This window comes from Oncorhynchus mykiss, chromosome 11 (genome assembly GCF_057628025.1).
Source record: "Oncorhynchus mykiss isolate SJ-2025 chromosome 11, ASM5762802v1, whole genome shotgun sequence".
NCBI classification, from domain to species: Eukaryota; Metazoa; Chordata; class Actinopteri; order Salmoniformes; family Salmonidae; genus Oncorhynchus; species Oncorhynchus mykiss.
The window spans coordinates 9,050,307-9,072,207 of NC_143032.1; the positions used below are offsets into that span (position 1 = coordinate 9,050,307).

Consider the following 21,901-nt stretch of genomic DNA (forward strand, 5'->3'; position numbering starts at 1 on the left):
GACACACGTTACAGTGGTCAGCTATGCATTGTTTTAATTGTCTTTTCGGTTGTCCTACGTAGGCTTTTCCACATGAACATGTGATGAGACAGATTACTCCCTTTATCTTGCAAGAGATGATACCCCTAACAGGGATGTTTCCACCTGTATGTGGGTGTCTGAAGAAGGATGTTTGTGTTGTGCTATTGCACTGTGAGCATGAGTCACATTGGTATTTCCAATTTGGATTGTGTGTCAAGAGTGTCTGAGTGGGCTCAGGGGGCAGGTCAGATCTCACTAAGCTATCCTCAATATTGTGACCACACTTATAGACCACCAGTGGGTTGGTCCTTGAAGAGGTTTGCCATTCTATAGTCTGACTGCAGAATATGCCAGTGCTTCTTCAGGATTGCTTTCATTTTCTCTGAACACTTGGTGTACTTGGTGCAAAAGATTTGTTTATCTTCTTTGGTTTAGTTTTTAGCAATTCTTCTCGTGGTTTTTGAGATTTTAATCTTTGCATCATCAGGGATTTTTTCCATGTAGCCTCTGATTTTGAAATTATTTGTCATTTTCTAAGCATTGCTGTCAAAATCTGACTGTTGGCCACAGATTAGTTTAACCCTGCATAACTGGCTTTATGGTATACCATTCCTGAGGGGAAGGGGATGCATAATATCTCCACGTAGCAGGTTGAGGTCTGTTGGCTTTGTGTACAAATCTATATGGAATGCATCATTCTCTTTGATGATCCATAAGTCCAGGTAGTTTATTTCTCTCTCAACAGTCTGCATGGTGAATGAGATATTCAGAGCCCTCGTTTAGCAGAGTTTGGAATTCATTTAGTTCCTGTTGACTTCCTTCCCAGAGCACAAAGACATCATCTATGTATCTCTTCCATGAGAGGATTTTAGAAAGTAGGGAGTGTGTCTGTTTTGTAAGTGGTTCCTCAAATTGTTCCACATACAAGTTCACATAGTTGGGGGCAAAGGAAAATAGGAAAAAGGAAAAACTCTGACTCAAAGATGAAGCAGCTATTGGATAATACCAATTTAGTGAGTTTAAAGATGCAATCATTGGCTGGAGAGACGGCAGGGTCTCTCTACTGAAGGAAGTGTTGCAGGTCACAAAATATAATTTAAAAGTCTGCATTAAGGTGTCTGTAATAGAATATACTTGTCTAAAACGAATATAGACATTAATACATGCATTTCTATAGCTTCCAACATCTGTTTTACACTGGAGGAGGAGTAACAAGATGGCTGTGCAGTTGCCTCCAAACAGAGGCCCCTGTCAGTCATCTAGGATTAGTACACATCATTGGACTGAACTGAAATACATCAGAACCTCCCTGATGTTGTCTTTTATGTTGCAGGTGTTTTGGCCTGTTTTGGTCAACGAAATTTGATCACCACAATGCCAGGTCAACTGGATGTACTGACGGGCTCCTGTGTACAAATCCCATGTTCATTTGAGATTCATGACCCACAGAAAACATTTAACAGTGCAATACTACCCTCTGGAGTGTGGATTAAAGGAAACCAATACTTTGGTGAGCGTCCGGACAGAGTGATATTTAACAGTAGTGAGACGGCCAACACATATCAAGGGAAGATAACTGGAAACATGTCCCAGAAGAACTGCACCACAGTCTTCTTCAATGTAACCACCAATTACTCTGACATATACTTCTTCAGGATTGAGAGTCAACCATTCCGTGCAACAGACATTGAAAAGTCTGTTAAAATAGTTGTCAGTGGTAAGAGACAATTTAACTGTTTACCAACTATTTTTCCCAGTTTAGATTCCTTGCATCAAAGATAAGAGTAGAACAAGCGGACAGTTTAACTATGAGAGTAAAATAGATTTATCTACAATGTATTACAGATTTTCCTTCCAGTCCCATCATTACTGTCTCAGGTGAGGTGAAGGAAGGGACCCCTGTCAGTTTGAACTGCTCTGCTGTCGCTCCCTGTCCCGAACACCCCCCTGAGCTGACATGGACTCTTCCAACAACTGAGAACCAACTGAAGGAGAATCCAGACCAAACCAAATCAGTTCTCTCCACGGTGACCTTCACTCCGTCATACCTTCATCATGAGAAGAACATCACTTGTACCTCAGTCTACCCAGTAGGGACAAGCAACAAGAGAGCTGAACATAACATGATGCTTAACGTTTCATGTAAGATTTAGTAACCGGTTCCTGTAGAATAGATCATTCTATCATGTTTTCACTGATGATTGTAATAGAGTGGATTTGATGAGACTATTCAATATACCATATCCAGATACATTGTAAATGAACCCCTCTCCCTCAGTCTCTCCTAAGGACACCTCGGCCTCCATCAGTCCAGCTGATCCAGTATTAGTGGGCAGCTGTGTTAATCTGACCTGCAGCAGTACAGCCAACCCTCCTGTGAAAAACTTCACCTGGTTCCAGATCAGTGGGGGTGAAACAACACAGGTAGCATCTGGACAGAGTTACACCCTCAATGTGACTGCTGGTGATAGAGGACTGTACTACTGTGAAGGAAGAAATAGTCACGGCTGTGGGAAGTCGAATGAAGTGCAGCTGGCTATAAAAGGTAAAATGGGCACGTAGGGCACAATCGTAGGTTAGATATAAAATATATATTCAAAAGTATGTGGACACCCCTTCAAATGCGTGGATTCAGTTATTAAAGCCTCACGTTGCTGACAGGTGTTTAAAATCGAGCACACAGCTATGCAATCTCCGTAGACAAACATTGGCAGGAGGACTGCAACATTCACTACCGAGTTCCAAACTGCCTTTGGAAGCAATGGCAGCACCAGAACTGTTTTATGAGGGCTTCATGAAATGGGTTTCCATGGCAGAACAGCCGCACACAAGCCTAAGATCACTATGCACAGTTCCAAGAATCAGCTGCAGTGGTGTAAAGCTCACTGCCATTGGACTCTGGAGAAGTGGAAATCCGTTCTCTGGCGTGTTGAAAATACGATTCACCATCTGGCAGTCCGGCGGACGAATCTGGGTTTTGACGGATACCAGGTGAACACTACCTGCACCAAAGCATAGTGCCAACTGTAAAGTTTGGTGGATGAGGAATAATGGTCTGGGGCTGTTTTTCATGGTTTGGGCTGGGCCCCTTAGTTCCAGTGAAGGGAATTCTTAACGCTACAGCATACAATGACATTCTATATTCCATATTAATGCCCATGATTTTGGAATGAGATGTTTGACGAGCAGGTGTCCACATACTTTTGGTCATGTAGTGTACTTGAGAGATCTTTTTGTGAGAATTGACCATAATATGTGCTGTATTTTTAGGGCAAAAAGAGCCAAAAAACCCAATGGTGTTTGGGGTTGCAGCAGGAACTCTGGGGGCCATTTTGCTTATCAGCCTGATCAGTCTTTTTGTATGGTAAGAACTATTCCTGGCATCAACGCAAAACAATTTTATTTCTGCTGTGTTTGTGCTTTTGCATATGGAAACCCTCTCAGTGCATTCAGAATACCTTTCTAAATGTCTTCCAGGAGGAGAAACTCGAGGCTCCACGATGGACTTGAAAGGACAGACAGTCCACAGGGACAGGTGGGAATAAGGCTCAACTTACAAAACCATCTACAAAGTGTGTCTAAGGAAGTACTGAGTTAATGCTGAAACTATTTAAAATCATGAGATTAACATCATTTCAGAGCAAGTTTAGGGGGAGATGACCACATCGAAAGCAATGCCACATCCTGTAATGACATGGAATGATAACAGAATGGCTGTTGGACTTTGACAGTGTTCACTGTCTTTACACCTGTCAGTTGAATTTACATTTTCATTGACATCCACTCAGTATGTGTTGTGTAACCTGCTGACCTTAGAGTTTTACACATTACTGAGCTTAGAGCTTTACACCTGTTCCTCTCTCTGTGTTCTCTCCACAGAACTCCCCGGTTGGGACAGTGTGTACTAACCAGGCCACAGCCGGAGAGGAACCAGAGGAACCTGCAGAAGACCAGCCTGAAGAGATCCAATACGGTGACATAGACTTCTCCAAACTACAGACCAAAGAGATCCCAGCTGCAGCCCAGGACAGGGTCCAGGGACAGGAGAGTGAGTACGCTGAAGTCAACGTGACTGGGAGAGGGGCCACCTCTTAACCACCTCTTAACAACCTAGATGGGCTTTATGCACAAGTGAATAAAACAGGTGGATGCTAAGTATTTTGCAATTGGGTATCAAGTGTTTTTATGTAGAGTATTGTCATTGTGTATTAGTTTCTAATAGTACTTTTGTTACATTTATAATTGTGTGCTCTTTAATTATCTGCATATTTGTAGAATTTGCTGGGGTGAAAAGTGTTTAACTGTTACTATAGTGTTGATATGATGATGCAGGCTACTCTTTATTTTTGCCCATTTATTTTGAGTGTTGAGTTCACAGAGCATCTGTTTAATGGGTTACAGTATAGAGGAACTGCTGGGTTCAACTAGCTCACTGAAGGCAGTTTAAGACCATATAAAGTAAATGATGACTGAGGAGAGAAGACACAGTTAGTTGGAGAGACAGTGGTCTGATACAAGACAGGAAGTTGGTGAAGTAAGTCTACATGATGTCAGAATGGTGTTAAAATCTACTAGTCACTGTTTATCTTCATCTTTTGTGCAGTTCCCAGAATAATAATATCTATTTTCAGTTTATATCTATTTAGAAGTAATTATTTCAGTTTTTATGTTGAGTGTTAAATCGAAGAAATAATTGAGACTGAATTTCAGGTTGTTTATTAATTGCCCTGCAATAAACCTTTACATTCAATGTCCATGAAATATTTTGGTCTTATTGGTCCAACATTTAACATCTCATTAAAATTGATTAAATTGAGATTTTGTGTCACTGTTCTACACACAATTATGTTTTTAGACATAAAAATGAAAAGCTGAAAGTCAATATGTATTCAACACCTTTTCCATGTCAAGCCTAAATGAGTTCAGGAGTAAAGATTTCCTTAACTAGTCACATGAGTTGCATGGATTCACTCTGTGTGCAATACTAGTGTTTAACATGATTTTTAAATGACTACCTCGTCTCTGTACCCCACACATACAATTATCTGTTAGATCCCTCAGTCAAGCAGCAACTTTCAAACAGATATAAGCAGCTTTTCCATTGCCTCACAACGAAGAGCACCTGTTGGTAGATGGGTAAAAAGAAAAGATATCTGACCTTGAAAACCCCTTTGAGTGTAGTGAATTTATTAATTACACTTTGGATGGTTTATCAATACACCCAATCACTACAAAGATATAGGCATCCTTCCCAACTCAGTCGCCGGAGAGGAAAAACACTGCACAGGGATTTCACCCACAGGAGGTTGGTGGCACATTAATTGGGGAGAACATACTCGTGGTAATGACTGGAGCAGAACAGGAGGAATGGTACCAAATTCATCCAACATGTTTTCCATGCGTTTGATTCCATTCCATTTGCTCCGTTCCAGACATTATTATGAGTTGTCTTCCACTCAGCAGCCTCCACTGGTTTCACCATAAGGTCAGTGGTGACTTTAAAACAGTTACATAGTTTAACGGCTGTGATTGGAGAAAACTGAGGATGGATCAACAACATTGTACTTACTCCATAATACTAACCTAAATGACAAAGTGAAAAGAAGGAAACATGTACAGAATTAAAATATTCCTAAACATGCATTCTGTTTGCAATAAGGCACTAAAGTAAAACTGCTTAAAAATGAGCAAAGAAATTAATTCTATGTCCTGAATAAAACGTGTATGTTTGGGGCAAATCCAACACAACACATCACTGAGTACCACTCTTCATATTTTCAAGGTGATGGCTGCACCATGTTATGGGCATTCTATTTAATTCAAGCTGTAAAACAACAGAATGTGGAATAAGTCAAGGGGTCCTTTCTGAAGACACTGAGGATACCAAACATTAGGAACACCTTCCTAACTTTGAGTTGAAACCCCTTTTGTCTTCAGAACAGCCACAGTTCATCGGGGAATGGACTCTACCAGGAGGCGAAAGCGTTCCACAGGGATGTTGGCCCATTATGACAGCAATGCTTCCTACAGTTGTGTCAAGTTGGATGGATGTTTTTTGGGTGGTGGACCATTCTTGATACACACCGGGAACTGTTTGGAGTGAGATAAAAAAAAAACAGCAGTATTGCAGTTCCTGAAACCAGTGCACGTGGCACCTACTACCACAACTCATTCAAAGGCACTTCCATTTTTTGTCTTGCCTAAACACCCTCTAAATGGCACACATACACAACACACTTCTCAATTGTCTCAAGGCTTAAAAATCCTTCTTTAACCTGTCTCCTCCCCTTCGTCTACACTGAAGTGGATTTAACAAGTGACTTCAATAAGGGATCATAGCTTTAACTTGGATTCACCTGGTCAATCTATGTCATGGAAAGAGCTGTACGATTGGTTCTGTTTTATCACCTAATACCTACTCATATATCCATTGATAGTGAGTGGTAGCCTGATCTGCATGCAGGCACATCGTTTCATTGTATTTTCATACATTTTATCCATATATAGGCAAAGCAGTTTCCACAAAATTGAAATGAGCTTGTTAGTACTTTATTGTCAGTACAACCATATAGCAGCATCAGCGTAGTATAATGTATAATGTCCAATAGTCAATACTTTCTCTCTTCTCTCTCTGAATCAGCTGGTCCCTCCACCTCTCAATTCCTGACCTTGTCCTCCAGAGCCTTCAGCTCTCCCTCCACCTGCTGGGTAAAGTACGCCCTCAGCTCCTGGGTTTCCTTCTCCCAGAAGGCCTTGGGCAGGTCGAAGCTGGATTTGTCTCGGAGGGATACAGATTTTGTGAAAATGTAGTTTTCTAGCAAGTTTAGCAGAATTTATGCAGCAGGTTAGGATAATTAACGTATCAGGTTATGATGATTAGATGAAGGTACGGAAAAGGGTTAGGATTAGCTAAAATGCTAAAAGAACTTCAAGAACTTCAACTTGACAAAAGCTTTATCTCATCTAGACTTGACCGTCGAAGAGAGGGCCCATGTCTACCCTGCCGCCCATGCCCTGCAGGCTCTCTCCTGTTGCACATGGGACACACTCTTTTCACAACACTTCAATAAGAAATTATTTTGGTAGCAGATTAGGAGCAGGGACAGATTACCGAACGGCCCCAGATAGCATATGATAGCACGTGTAGAATTACAGGAAATTAGCTTTAAAACTGAAACCTTTCCTATCGACCTCATGGCAAAAGGTGTTGAATATCAGGGAATTAGCTTTAAAATGGCAAATTTTGTCTCAGCCTCATTGCAAAATGTGTAGAATAGCATTATCAAATTGCAAATGTTCCTCTCTGCACCATGGCAAAATGTGTCAGGGTCCCAAATGCGGTCATCTGATTGTAGCGTTAAAACGGCAACCTTTTATATCAGCCTCATGGCAAAATGTGAACACAAGCATGAGGTGCTATAAAACAGCAACAATATAAATAATAATTCTCTCTGCACCATGGCAGAACGTGTTGAAACGAAGGAAAGTAAGCTCAGGGTCCCAAATGCCCTCATCCAACCCTGGTTAGGAGAGCATTTTCCCTAAACCTGACTATTTAACCTGACCTTAACCTCAGGCTCTTAACATGCTAAGATCATTTTCTTAACCTGCTACATAAATTCTCATAAACTGCTACAAAAAAGTCAATTCCGTATCAAAGTGGAGTGAAAAGAGTGTCTCTGTGGCATCCAGCCCACCAGGCTCCTCTTTGCAAATAGACTTCAAAGAGGAAGTTGGTGTCGGAGAAGTTGAGTGGTGTGTGAGAATCACTCAGATACAATTACAGTTACTCTGTTTCATACCAAGTCTGTTTTTCATGTCTGTTTTTCATGTTCATGTTTAATGTCATTAATTGTTGACCAGTTGAAGAAGGATTTTATTGAAATGGATAACACGATTAAAGACAAACGCACAGCTCTACAAATAGCTGTGAATGATGATGACATATTCAAATGAACTCATGAAAACTAACCAAGCGCACCAGGACAAGTTGTCTTCAGAAATAAAGGAACATAAAATCAAGAAATTCAACCAATACAAAAAAGACAAGGCCGAGGATAAAGTCTACTTCTGGAGAAACCCTGACAAGGGAGGTCCTGCTCCCTCTCTCCATGGCAGACGCAGGAGGGATGCCGCTTACTTCTATCCACCCCCGTCTGGTCAACGCTCTACAACCAGCGCCTCATCGGCTTCCAGTGGTAGTTTTTTATTCAACCAGAGACTGGACGGGCAGAAGGGCGGAGGAGGCCGCAGGCACGCTCATCGACGAGATGTCGCACCCAACGGGGCAAGAAGAAACGACTATCAGAGGCAGAGGAGACCGTTCACACGGTCCTAGAACCCACGAGACTGAGTGTCTTTAATTTATCAAGCAAGATATTGAGCCCTGCCCATGTCTCTTTGCTTAATAAAGGGTTATCTTCTGTGCCTACAACCCAGTGCAACAATTTTGATGTTAAGGTAGACCTGTTTAAGTTTTTTAGAAACATCCGTTTTAGGGAATACTTTAGCTCCCCTAATTCTGACACTTCTATTGAACCAGCAGGTTGCTCTCCTGCACATATTCCGACTCCTTTTAGAAGCAAGAGTTATTTTATACCTCCAGCCAATCGCAATCACTATCGAGACATATTGCAGACTTGTGCAAAAAGATGTTGGACATCTCCTTAAGAATAAACAGGGGTCCCAATCTTTCCATAATTTACCTGAGGATGAAGAACAAGCTTTGCTTGATTTACAAACCGACAAGTCAGTCCTTATTCGTCCTGCTGATAAGGGCGGGTCGGTTGTACTCATGGATAGGACAGTTTATGTACATGTCATAGACAGCTGCTTGACAACACCTTTTACAAGAAACTCAGAAGTGACCCTACTTCCCAATTTTCAGAATACTATCTTTACTGTCTTAGATGGGTATTTAAGTTCTTGTCAGAACCAAAAAAGAACATGACTTTTTGGCTATTCAACACCCTAAAATTGCCACTTTCTATACTTTGCCGAAATTACACAAGAATGTTACAAAACCTCCAGGGCGCCCTATTGTAGTGGGCATTGATGCAGTAACGGCCCCTCTATCTACTTCTGTTGACTTTTTTATTAGACCACTTGCAGAACAGCTCCCCTCCTTTGTAAAGGACACCAGCAGTATGATCTCTATCATTGAATCTCTTGATCCTCTCCATGAGAATACCTTGTTAGTTACTTTTGATGTTGAGTTGTTATACACAAATATTCCACACGAGGGCGGTATTGAAGCTCTGGAACATTTTCTTCTGCAATGTGACCCTAATGAACTACCTTCCAGTGCATGCATTATAACATTGGCTGAAATAGTACTCACACATAACTATTTCATGTTTCTAAATAATTTCTTTATTCAGACGAAGGGTACTGCTATGAGATCCCCCATGGCTCCTAACTATGCTAATTTGTATGTGGGTTACATGGAGAAACAGTCTATTTTCAATCTTTTCAAAAATGTTTTCTTGCCTAACATTATTATTTGGAAACGGTATATTGATGATATTTTTGTTCTATAGAGGGGTGATGCAAAACAGCTCCAGGCATTCCATGCTTTTCTTAACTCCTGTTCTGAGCATCTGAGATTTACTATGCAATCTGATACACGTCAAATCAGTTTCCTTGATCTTCTGATCTTGTGTGAAGATAATGTTCTATACACTGATCTTTACAGGAAGCCTACTGATCGTAACAGTTTGTTGAGAGCTGATAGTTGTCACCCACTTCCCTTGAAAAATAGTTTGCCCTACAGCCAATTCTGTCGAATCAAAAGAATTTGCAAAAAACAATTAGATTTCGACAGAAATATGGCTGAGACGCAAAGGAAGTTCAAGGAGAGGGGCTACAAAAATGATCAGATTAATATTGCCATGGAGAAAATTCAAAACAAAACGAGACATGACCTTTTTCAAGGTCAGTCTCGCAAAAAGACACATTCTTGTGTTCTAACTACCCGCTATTCAAAGTGTTCTGAACAAATGAAGGGAATTGTTCACAAACATTGGCACATTCTAAAATCCAATGATAGTCTCGGTAATGTGTTTTCGGACCTTCCCTTGGTCGTATTCTCGTGGGGCAGAAATCTCAGAGACCAATTGGTACACTCTGATTTACCACCCCAAGATATTGCAGAACAACGTCTATTAGCGCCCCTACTGGATTGAAATTACAAATGTAATGGCTGTGCTCAATGCAATGGCACTTGCATAAACGTAGATCCTTCAAACACCCACAAACATGGAAATCGATCCCAATCAAAGGTGTTATTACGTGCTCCACTAAGGCAGTTATTTATCTTATAACTTGTCCTTGTGGTAAAAATGATGTGGGTAAAACAAAGCGCAAATTAAAAGTACGTATCTCAGAGCATCGTAGCACCATTAGGTGTAAATCTTGACTTACCCAGTTGCGGCCCACTTCTTGGATTTCGTCTCTGTGTTATATTGGCATCGAACATGTCACCCTCCCTATGAGAGGGGGTGACCTTGATAATGTATTGTTAAAATGAGAGGCTGCCTGGATCTTTAACTTAAAGACCCCTGCGCCCTTCGGTCTCAACGTAGACTTTGATCTGAAGCCATTCTTGTGATTATTGTGACTTTGCCATTATAATTGTTTGTAAGCTTGTGTAGTCAAATTAATCTATGATCGTTTGCTATCCGTTTGTTGTTTGTATGCTGTTCTTTGTATGACCTTTTAATATTTGATAATTATCCAATGATATTAGGCCACTCTTGGCCATGATTACAGACACCTGTGTCTTTTGACACTATATAAACGAGTGTTTGTGATTATACCCTGATGAAGACAGATTTTTGCATCTGAGCTGTTAGAGTTATTATTATTTATTATTTGAAAGTTTTTCATATTGAAACATAATGTGACAACCATATGTTTTGTATCGAACTCAAATTAAACTTTTCTTTTTTATATTTTAATAAATTAATCGTGGATTTGGGTTCATAATTTTACTATATTTTTTAAAATCCCACAGATATTCCCATTCAAGCCTGGGAGATATGGGAGATATGGGAGATACAGGAGATACAGGAGATATGGGAGATGGTTTTGCTGCCAAAAGTTTATTTTAGCAATTTATTGGGGGCAGACTTAGTGATTCAGGGGCCGGTTTCAAAATGCTGCTGACCTGTCCTACCCCGAGAAAGGGACATTAAATACAGTAGTATTCCTTTAAAATGGTTTCTCATACACATATTAGGAAGTATTTCACTGATGAGATGTGAGATATGCCACATGAATTTCAGCACTTTAGTTAGTCAGACCTCACTATGTGTGTAACAGTTTCTGCTGTAGACAGTTTACGTTACCGTCTAAGGCAAGTATCGACTTCTTCACTATATTTTCTGTTCATTTGAATGTTCAAAATAAATGAAAGGAGATTAATTCTGAGTAATGAGATTCAATATGTTCTAATGTACTGCTGTTCGTTCATGTATTAGCTTTACAACTGAAGGACATCGTGTATTTGATATGGGGATGGTTTAATGTGTTGTGTGAGTTAAGTTACTCCACCAGTAAGTGTATGTTTGTACTGTTTCAGGTGATCAGTGGTGTGTGAGTTCTCACATGGCTTGTCCTGAGAACATGTTTTTTCTCATTGGCCTCTTTCTGTCAGGTGAGTCTTCCACACAACAACAACTAGTTATGAATCAGACATAAAGGAATAACCACAAGTCATTATATTTTATGGGATGCGCTATATTCCAGCCTTTTAATTGTGTAGAAAAGTGTACAGTTAATTCCTGATAAGTGTATTTTAATAGTCTGGATTTAAACTGCTGTGAAAAAGTTATTGCATATTTTTGATACTGAATGTTATCAGATATTCAATCAAAAGCTGATATTAGATAAATGGAAACTGAGTGAACAAATAACACAACATTTACATACTTATTTCATTTATTTCTTAAACAACGTTATGCAACACCCGATGCCCCTGTGTGAAAAGTAATTGCTCCCTTATACTAAATAACTGGTTGTGCCTCCTTCAGATGAAATGACTCCAACCAAATGCTTCCTGTAGTTGTTGATCAGTCTCTCACGTTGCTGTGGAGGAATGTTGTCCCACTCTCCCATGCAGAACTGATTTAACTCAGTGACATTTGTGGGTTTTCAAGCATGAACTGTCACAATGTCTCATTTGGGATTAGATCTGGACATTGAGTAGGCCATTCCAAAACTTTAAATTAATTGCTTTTAATCCCTTTTCATGTATACTTGATTGTGTGTTTTGGAATGGTGGCACAACCAGTTATTGAGAGTAAGGGGGCAAATACTTTTTCACACAGGGGTATTGGGTGTTGCATAACTTTGTTAATGAAAGAAAATAAATAACTATAAAAAAAGTTTATAAACTCAAGTTCCCTTTATCTAATATTAGGTTTTGGTTGAAGATCTGATAACAGTAAAAAAATAAGCAAAAATAGAGAACCATAAAGGGGGAAATACTTATTCATGTCCCTGTATGTTCATGTGAAACCGACATCAGTGGGCAGTTAACAGTATAGCTTCCACCACTGTCCCTGTATGTTCATGTGAAACCGACATCAGTGTGCAGTTAACAGTATAGCTTCCACCACTGTCCCTGTATGTTCATGTTAAACCGACATCAGTGTGCGGTTAACAGTATATCTTCCACCACTGTCCCTGTATGTTCATGTGAAACCGACATCAAACTAATTGTTCATAAGAAGGGCCTGAGATCAAAGTCAATATTAAGACAGTAGGGGTCAATGTTTTAAATACCTCCTCTCCTTGGTCGGCCAACATGCTCAATGTGTGTGTATATGCGTGTGTTTTTGAGTGAGGAGATGGGATGGTTAGCTTCAACAAAGTGAGCTGCTACTGGATAGTCAGGGTTATTACACCTGATTGAGCTGCGGTGGTTGTCACGCACTGACCTTAGAGAGCTTTTTATGTCTCTATTTTGGTTTTGTCAGGGTGTGATTTGGGTGGGCATTCTATGTTCCTTTCTCTATGTTTTGTATTTCTTTGTTTTGGCCGGGTATGGTTCTCAATCAGGGACAGCTGACTATCGTTGTCTCTGATTGGGAACCATACTTAGGTAGCTTTTTCCCACCTATGTTTTGTGGGTAGTTGTTTTCTGTTTAGTGTTTTCTGCACCTGACAGGACTGTTTCAGTTTGCACTTTGGTCTTTTTGTGTCAGTGTTCAGTTAAATAAAGGTCATGAACACTTACCACGCTGCTCTTTGGTCCGATTCCTCCTCCTCATCAGACGACGACACACGTTACAGTGGTCAGCTCTGCATTGTTTTAATTGTCTTTTCGGTTGTCCTACGTATGTTTTTCCACATGGACATATGATGAGACAGATTACTCCCTTTATCTTGCAAGAGATGATACCCCTAACAGGGATGTTTCCACCTGTATGTGGGTGTCTGAAGAAGGATGTTTTTGTAATGCTATTGCACTGTGAGCATGAGCCACATTTGTAGTTCCTATTTGGAATGGGTGTCAAGAGTGTCTGAGTGGGTTCAGGGGGCAGGTCAGATTCACTAAACTATCCTCAATATTGAGACCACGCTTATAGACCACCAGTGGGTTGGTCCTTGAGGTGTGCAATTGTTGTGTCTGATTGCAGAATATACCAGTGCTTCTTCAGGATTGCTTTCATTTTCTCTGAACACTTGGTGTACTTAGTGCAAATGTTTTTCTTCTTTGGTGTAGTTTTTAGCAATTCTTCTCGTAGTTTTTGAGATATTTTCATCGTTGCATCATCAATAATTTTTTCCATGTAGCCTCTGATTTTGAAATGATTTGTCATTTTCTTAGCATTGCTGTCAAAATCTGAATGTTGGCCACAGATTAATTTAACCCTGCATAACTGGCTTTATGGTAGACCATTCCTGAGGGGAAGGGGATGCATACTATCCCCACGTAGCAGGGTATTGATTTCTGTTGTGCTTTGTGTACAAGTCTGTATTTAATGCATCATTCTCTTTGATGATCCATAAGTCCAGGTAGTTTATATTTCTCTCAACAGTCTGCATGGTGAATTTGAGATATTCAGAGCTCTCGTTTAGCAGAGTTTGGAATTCATTTAGTTCCTGCTGACTTCCTTCCCAGAGCACAAAGACATCATCTATGTATCTCTTCCATGAGAGGATTTTAGAATGTAGGGAGTGTGTCTCTGTTTTGTAAGTGGTTCCTCAAATTGTTCCACACACAGGTTCACATAGTTGGGGGCAAAGGAAAATAGGAAAAAGATAAAACTCTGACTCAAAGATGAAGCAGCTATTGGATAATACCAATTTAGTGAGTTTCAAGATGCAATCATTGGCTGGAGAAACGGCAGGGTCTCTCTACTGAAGGAAGTGTTGCAGGTCACATAATATAATTTAAAAGTCTGCATTAAGGTGTCTGTAATATAATATACTAGTCTAAAACTAATATAGACATTAATACATGCATTTCTATAGCTTCCAACATCTGTTTTACACTGAAGGAGGAGTAACAAGATGGCTGTGCAGTTGCCTCCAAACAGAGGCCCCTGTCAGTCATCTAGGATTAGTACACATCATTGGACTGAACTGAAAATACATCAGAACCTCCCTGATGTTGTCCTTTATGTTGCAGGTGTTTTGGCCTGTTTTGGTCAACGAAATTTGATCGCCACAATGCCAGATAGACTGGATGTACTGACGGGCTCCTGTGTGCAAATCCCATGTTCATTTGATATTCATGACCCACATAATACATTTAACAGCACAATACTACCCTCTGGAGTGTGGATTAAAGGAAACCCATACTTTGGTGGGCGTCCGGACAGAGTGATATTTAACAGTAGTGAGACGGTCAACAGATATCAAGGGAAGATAACTGGAAACATGTTCCAGAAGAACTGCACCACAGTCTTCTTCAATGTAACCACCAGTTACTCTGATATATACTTCTTCAGGATTGAGAATGGACCATTCCTTGCAACAGATCCTGATAAGTCTGTTAATATAGTTGTCAGTGGTAAGAGACAATTTATCTTTAAAACCAACATTTTTTTTCCAGTTTAGATTCCTTTCATCAAAGATAAGAGTAGAACAAGTGGACAGTTTAACTGTTAGTGTAAAATATATTTATCTGCAATGTATTACAGATTTGCCTTCCAGTCCCATCATTACTGTCTCAGGTGAGGTGAAGGAAGGGACCCCTGTCAGTTTAAACTGCTCTGCTGTCGCTCCCTGTCCCGAACACCCCCCTGAGCTGACATGGACTCTCCCAACACAGTTCACACCTGAGAACCAACTGCAGGAGAATTCAGACCAAACCAAATCAGTTCTCTCCACGGTGACCTTCACTCCGTCATATCTTCATCATGAGAAGAACATCACTTGTACTGCAGTCTACCCAGTAGGGACAAGCAACAAGAGAGCGGAACATAACATGATGCTTAACGTTTCATGTAAGATTTAGTCACCGGTTCCTGAAGAATAGATCATTCTATCATGTTTTCACTGATGATTGTAATAGAGTGGATTTGATGAGACTATTCAATATACCATATGCAGATACATTCTAAATGAACCTCTCTCCCCCAGTCTCTCCTAAGGACACCTTGGCCTCCATCAGTCCAGCTGATTCAGCATCAGTGGGCAGCTGTGTTAATCTGACCTGCAGCAGTACAGCCAACCCTCCTGTGACAAACTTCACCTGGTTCAAGATCAGTGGGGGTAAACGAACACAGGTAGCATCTGGACAGAGTTACACCCTCAATGTGACATCTGGTAATGGAGAACTGTACTACTGTGAAGCAAGAAATAGTCACGGCTGTGGGAAGTCGAATGAAGTGCAGCTGGCTATAAAAGGTAAAATGGGCACGTAGGGCACAATCGTAGGTTAGATATACAATATATATTCAAAAGTATGTGGACACCCCTTCAAATGTGTGGATTCAGCTATTAAATCCTCACATGTTTTGCTAACGTGTTTAAAATCGAGCACACAGCCATGCAATCTCTGTAGACAAACATTGGCAGTAGGACTGCAACATTCACTACCGAGTTCCAAACTGCCTTTGGAAGCAACGGCAGCACAAGGACTGTTTGTTGAGGGGTTCATGAAATGGGTTTCCATGGCCGAACAGCCGCACACAAGCCTAAGATCACTATGCACAGTTCCAAGACTCAGCTGCAGTGGTGTGAAGCTCACTGCCATTGGACTCTGGAGAAGTGGAAATCCGTTCTCTGGCGTGTTGAAAATACGATTCAACATCTGGCAGTCCGGCGGACGAATCTGGGTTTTGACAGATTCCAGGAGAACATTACCTGCCCCAATGCATAGTGCCAACTGTAAAGTTTGGTGGATGAGGAATAATGGTCTGGGGCTGTTTTTCATGGTTTGGGCTGGGCCCCTTAGTTCCAGTGAAGGGAATTCTTAACGCTACAGCATACAATGACATTCTATATTCCATATTAATGCCCATGATTTTGGAATGAGATGTTCGACGAGCAGGTGTCCACATACTTTTGGTCATGTAGTGTACTTGAGAGATCTTTTTGTGAGAATTGACCATAATATGTGCTGTATTTTCAGGGCAAAAAGAGCCAAAAAACCCAATGGTGTTTGGGGTTGCAGCAGGAACTCTGGGGGCCATTTTGCTTATCAGCCTGATCAGTCTTTTTGTATGGTAAGAACTATTCCTGGCATCAACGCATTTTTTTTTATTTCTGCTGTGTTTGTGCTTTTGCATATGGAAACCCTCTCAGTGCATTCAGAATACCTTTCTAAATGTCTTCCAGGAGGAGAAACTCGAGGCTCCACGATGGACTTGAAAGGACAGACAGTCCACAGGGACAGGTGGGAATAAGGCTTAACTTTAAAACCACCAACAAAGTGTATCTAAGGAAGTACTGAATTAATGCTGAAACTATTTAAAGCCATGAGGTTAACATAATTTCAGAGCAAGTTTAGGGGGAGATGACCACATCGAAAACAATGCCACATCCTGTAATGACATGGAATGATAACAGAATGGCTGTTGGACTTTGACAGTGTTTACTGTCTTTACACCTGTCAGTTGAATTGACATTTTCATTGACATCCCCTCAGTATGTGTTGTGTAACCTGCTGACCTTAGAGTTTTACACATTACTGAGCTTAGAGCTTTACACCTGTTCCTCTCTCTGTGTTCTCTCCACAGAACTCCCCGGTTGGGACAGTGTGTACTAACCAGGCCACAGCCGGAGAGGAACCAGAGGAACCTGCAGAAGACCAGCCTGAAGAGATCCAATACGGTGACATAGACTTCTCCAAACTACAGACCAAAGGGACCCCAGCTGCAGCCCAGGACAGGGTCCAGGGACAGGAGAGTGAGTACGCTGAAGTCAACGTGACTGGGAGAGGGGCTCAGGAACCACCTCTTAACAACCTAGATGGGCTTTATGCACAAGTGAATAAAACAGGTGGATGTTAACGATTTTGCAATTGGGTATCAAGTGTTTTTATGTACAGTATTGTCATTGTGTATCTGTTTTCTATTGGTACTTTTGTTACATTTATAATTGTGTACTCTTTGATTATCTGCATATTTGTAGAATTTTCTGGGATGAAAAGAGTTTAACTGTTACTATAGTGTTGATATGATGATGCAGGCTACTCTTTATTTTAGACCATTTATTTTGAGTGTTGAGTTCACAGAGCATCTGTTTAATGGGTTCCAGTATAGAGGAACTGCTGAGTTCAACTAGCTCACTGAAGGCAGATTAAGACCATATAAAGTCAATGATGACTGAGGAGAGAAGACACAGTTAGTTAGAAAGACAGTGGTCTGATACAAGACAGGAAGTTGGTGCAGTAAGTCGACATGATGGCAGAATGGTGTTAACATCTAATAGTCACTGTTTATCTTCATCTTTTGTGCAGTTACCACAATAACAATTTTATCTATTTTCAGTTTATATCAATTTAGAATGTATAGTTTCAGTTTTTATGTTGAGTGTTAAACAACATAATCAATTGAGACTGCATTTCAGGTTGTTGATTAATTGCCCTGTAATAAAAACCTTTACATTTAATTTCCATGACATCTTTTGGTGTTATTGGTTCCTCTGCAACTGGATCCTGGACTTCCTGATGGGCCACACCCCAGGTGTTAAGGGTAGGAAACAACACATCTGCCTCTCTGATACTCAACATGGGGGTCCTTCAAGGGTGTGTGCTTAGTCCGCTCCTGTACTTCCTGTTCACCCATAACCGTGTGGCCAAGCACGACTCCAACACCATCATTAGCTTTGCAGACGAGACAACAGTGGTGGGCCTGATCACCAACAAAAATGAGACAGCCTATAGGGAGGAGGTCAGAGACCTGGCAGGGTGGTGCCAGTATAACAACCTTTCACTCAAAGTGATCAAGACAAAGGAAGAGATGATCGTGGACTACAGGAAATGGAGGGCCGAGCACGCCCCCATTCTCATTGATGAGGCTGTAGTGGAGCAGGTTGAGAGCTTCAAGCTCCTTGGTGTCCACATCACCAACAAACTATCATTGTCCAAACACACCAAGACAGTCGTGAAGAGGGCACAACAACACCTATACCCCCTCAGGAGACTGAAAAGATTTGGACTGGGTCCTCAGATCCTCAAAAAGTTATACAGATGTATCGTGTCATTTTATTGTAATTAAGAATATAATATGTTTCTAAACACATTCATGTGGATGCTACCATGATTACGTATAGTCCTGGATAAATAGTGAATAATTATGAGTGAGAAACATCATACCCCCCCACCCCAAAAAAAATTGCTAACCTCCCCGTCATTGCAGAGGTGAGAGGTTAGCATGTCTTGGGGGTATGATACATGTGCCTCTGTGAAGTCAATCATGAATCAATCAGGTTTAATACAAATTGCAACAGGTAGACAACATCCATCATAGAAGCAGAGACAATGTCTTACTGGCCTCTTGGAGACAGTCCCTTTATTTCCTAATCAGACCAACAAATGTTCTGTAAACACCAGCCTCTTGGAGACAGTCCCTTTATTTCCTAATCAGACCAACAAATGTTCTGTGAACACCAGCCTCTTGGAGACAAGCCCTTTATTTCCTAATCAGACTAACATGTTTTCTGTAAACACCATCCTCTTGGAGACAGTCCCTTTATTTCCTAACCAGTCTAACACATGTTCTGTAAACACCATCCTCTTGGAGACAGTCCCTTTATTTCCTAACCAGACCAACAAATGTTCTGTAAACACCAGCCTCTTGGAGACAGTCCCTTTATTTCCTAATCAGACCAACAAATGTTCTGTGAACACCAGCCTCTTGGAGACAAGCCCTTTATTTCCTAATCAGACTAACATGTTTTCTGTAAATACCATCCTCTTGGAGATAGTCCCTTTATTTCCTAACCAGTCTAACACATGTTCTGTAAACACCATCCTCTTGGAGACAGTCCCTTTATTTCCTAACCAGACCAACACATGTTCTGTAAACACCATCCTCTTGGAGACAGTCCCTTTATTTCCTAATCAGACTAACATGTTTTCTGTAAATACCATCCTCTTGGAGACAGTCCCTTTATTTCCTAACCAGACCAACACATGTTCTGTAAACACCAGCCTCTTGGAGACAGTCCCTTTATTTCCTAACCAGACCAACACATGTTCTGTAAACACCAGCCTCTTGGAGACAGTCCCTTTATTTCCTAACCAGACCAACATATGTTATGTAAACACCAGCCTGAGATGCTTGTAGGAAGTCAAAACAAAAGGCAGTGGCTTTGTCAGCTACTACAGAATCAGTGTTTAACAGAATACAACAATAATCAGTATATCCTTCCTCCAGTCTGGCATCAATCACTAGAATCAGTTATGAGTTTAATCCACAACATACAGCATTGAGTCTAGTGACCATCAACCCAAGTGTTACAAACAGCACACTGGAAATCATGTAACAGAAAGGTCAAATATATGAATATGTTGAACATTATATGAATCACTCTAAACTGAATCTGAACTTTATTCATCTTAAATATCCCCATTACATGTCTATTTTCATGTGTGTATAGTTGGGAGTTATTATGTCTGTTTTTATTTTTAGGGTTGTTCAAGAGACACAAATGAGGCTGCATTTGAGGTTGTTCATTAATTGCACTGTAATAAAAACCCACCTGCTGGGTAAAGTACGTCCTCAGCTCCTGGGTCTCCTTCTCCCAGAAGGCCTTGGGCAGGTCGAAGAATGTTTTGTGTAGAAGGGATACATATATATGTATAGGCCATATAATGCTGTTGAGTCAGTGGCTAACACACACTTTGTGTTTAGAATCAGACAGTGGGCAGCTGGGGTCCTTTTCATTTGAAACTGATGAAACATGGATCAGGCCAACTCTGCAATGTTTCAAGTAACTGAGACTAATTGTTCTGGAGTAGAAGGTTCAATAGAAAATTACAATGTTCTAAATGCTTAAATTAGCATACCATGTTTTCACAACTGATGTTGACACCCATCACATAGACTATTCAACATCCTGTCATATAAATGCACTTATTAGGAAGTATGTCACTGCTGAGATGTGAGATGTGCCACATGAATTTCTGCTTACTGTTGTAAGGCAAGTGTCAACAACTTCACATCTTATCTTTGTATTTTAGTAATGAGATTCAAAATGTTCAATGTGCGGCTGTTAGTTCATGTATTAGCTTCACAACTGAAGAACCTATGTGACTATGGACTAAAGTTTCAATGTGATACAGTATGTGTCACATGACCTACTCTACCAGGAAGTGAATGTTTGACCTGTTTCAGGTGATCAGTAGTGTGTGAGTTCTCACATGGCTTGTTCTGAGAACATGTTTTTTCTCATGGGCCTCTTTATGTCAGGTGAGTTTTCCACTCAACAACAATTAGTTATGAATCAGACATAAAGGAATAACCACAATTCATGATATTTTATGGGATATGTGATATACTGGCTTTTTTATTGTATAGAAAAGTGTACAGTTCCTTCCTGATTAGTGTATTTTAATAGTCTGGATTCAAACTGTCCTGTGAAAATGTATTTTGCATATTTTTGATACTGAACGTTATCAGTTATTCAATCAAAAGCTGATATTAGATGAATGGAAACTGAGTGAACAAATAACACAACATTTACATACTTATTTCATTCATTTCTTAAACAACGTTATGCAACACCCAATGCCCCTGTTTAAAAAAGTAATTGCCCCCTTACACTCAATATCTGGTTGTGCCTCCTTCAGCTGAAATGACTCCAACCAAATGCTTCCTGTAGTTGTTGATCAGTCTCTCATGTTGCTGTGGAGGAATTTTGTCCCACTCTCCCATGTAGAACTGCTATAACTAAGCGACATTTGTGGGTTTTCAAGCATGAACTGTCACAATGTCTCATTTGGGATTAGATCTGGACTTTGACTAGGCCATTCCAAAACTTTACATTTGGTACATTAAATACATTTTGATGTATTCCTGATTGTGTGTTTTGGAATGGTGACATAACCAGTTATTGAGTATAAGGTGGGAATTACTTTTTCACACAGGGGCGTGGGTGTTGCATAACTTTGTTAATGAAATCAATTAAATAACTATAACTGTTTTTTTTGTTATTTGTAAACTCAAGTTCCCTTTATCTAATATTAGGTTTTGGATGAAGATCTGATAACATTCAGTAAATAAAAGAAGCAAAATAGAGAACCAGAAAGGGGGAAAACCTTTTCATGTCATTGTATGTTCATGTGAAACCGACGTCAGTGTTTGGTTAACAGTATATCTTCCACCACTGTCCCTGTCCCCATACCGGGCTCAAAATAGTGGTCATCTGCTCACAAACACACGTCACCTCCCTCCTTGACAACACACCAACCAATTGA

At 40.4% G+C, this 21,901-nt stretch overlaps 1 protein-coding gene and 1 pseudogene across 2 annotated transcripts; both read left to right on the forward strand.

Annotated features, from left to right (window-relative positions):
• Positions 1-1,364: 1,364 nt before the first annotated feature.
• Positions 1,365-4,771, forward strand: LOC149979468 (sialic acid-binding Ig-like lectin 13; annotated as a pseudogene). The gene is made up of 6 exons (XR_016484342.1): positions 1,365-1,738; positions 1,867-2,163; positions 2,300-2,566; positions 3,292-3,385; positions 3,499-3,556; positions 3,901-4,771. The product of XR_016484342.1 is annotated as a sialic acid-binding Ig-like lectin 13 (transcript).
• Positions 4,772-13,485: 8,714 nt separating this feature from the next.
• LOC149979469 (sialic acid-binding Ig-like lectin 13) lies at positions 13,486-18,087 on the forward strand. Its single transcript, XM_090189310.1, has 6 exons — positions 13,486-15,043; positions 15,174-15,479; positions 15,616-15,882; positions 16,610-16,703; positions 16,816-16,873; positions 17,217-18,087. The coding sequence occupies exons 1-6, from the start codon at positions 14,542-14,544 to the stop codon at positions 17,487-17,489; spliced, it is 1,500 nt and encodes a 499-aa protein (XP_090045436.1). The 5' UTR covers positions 13,486-14,541; the 3' UTR covers positions 17,490-18,087.
• The last annotated feature ends 3,814 nt before the right edge of the window (positions 18,088-21,901 follow it).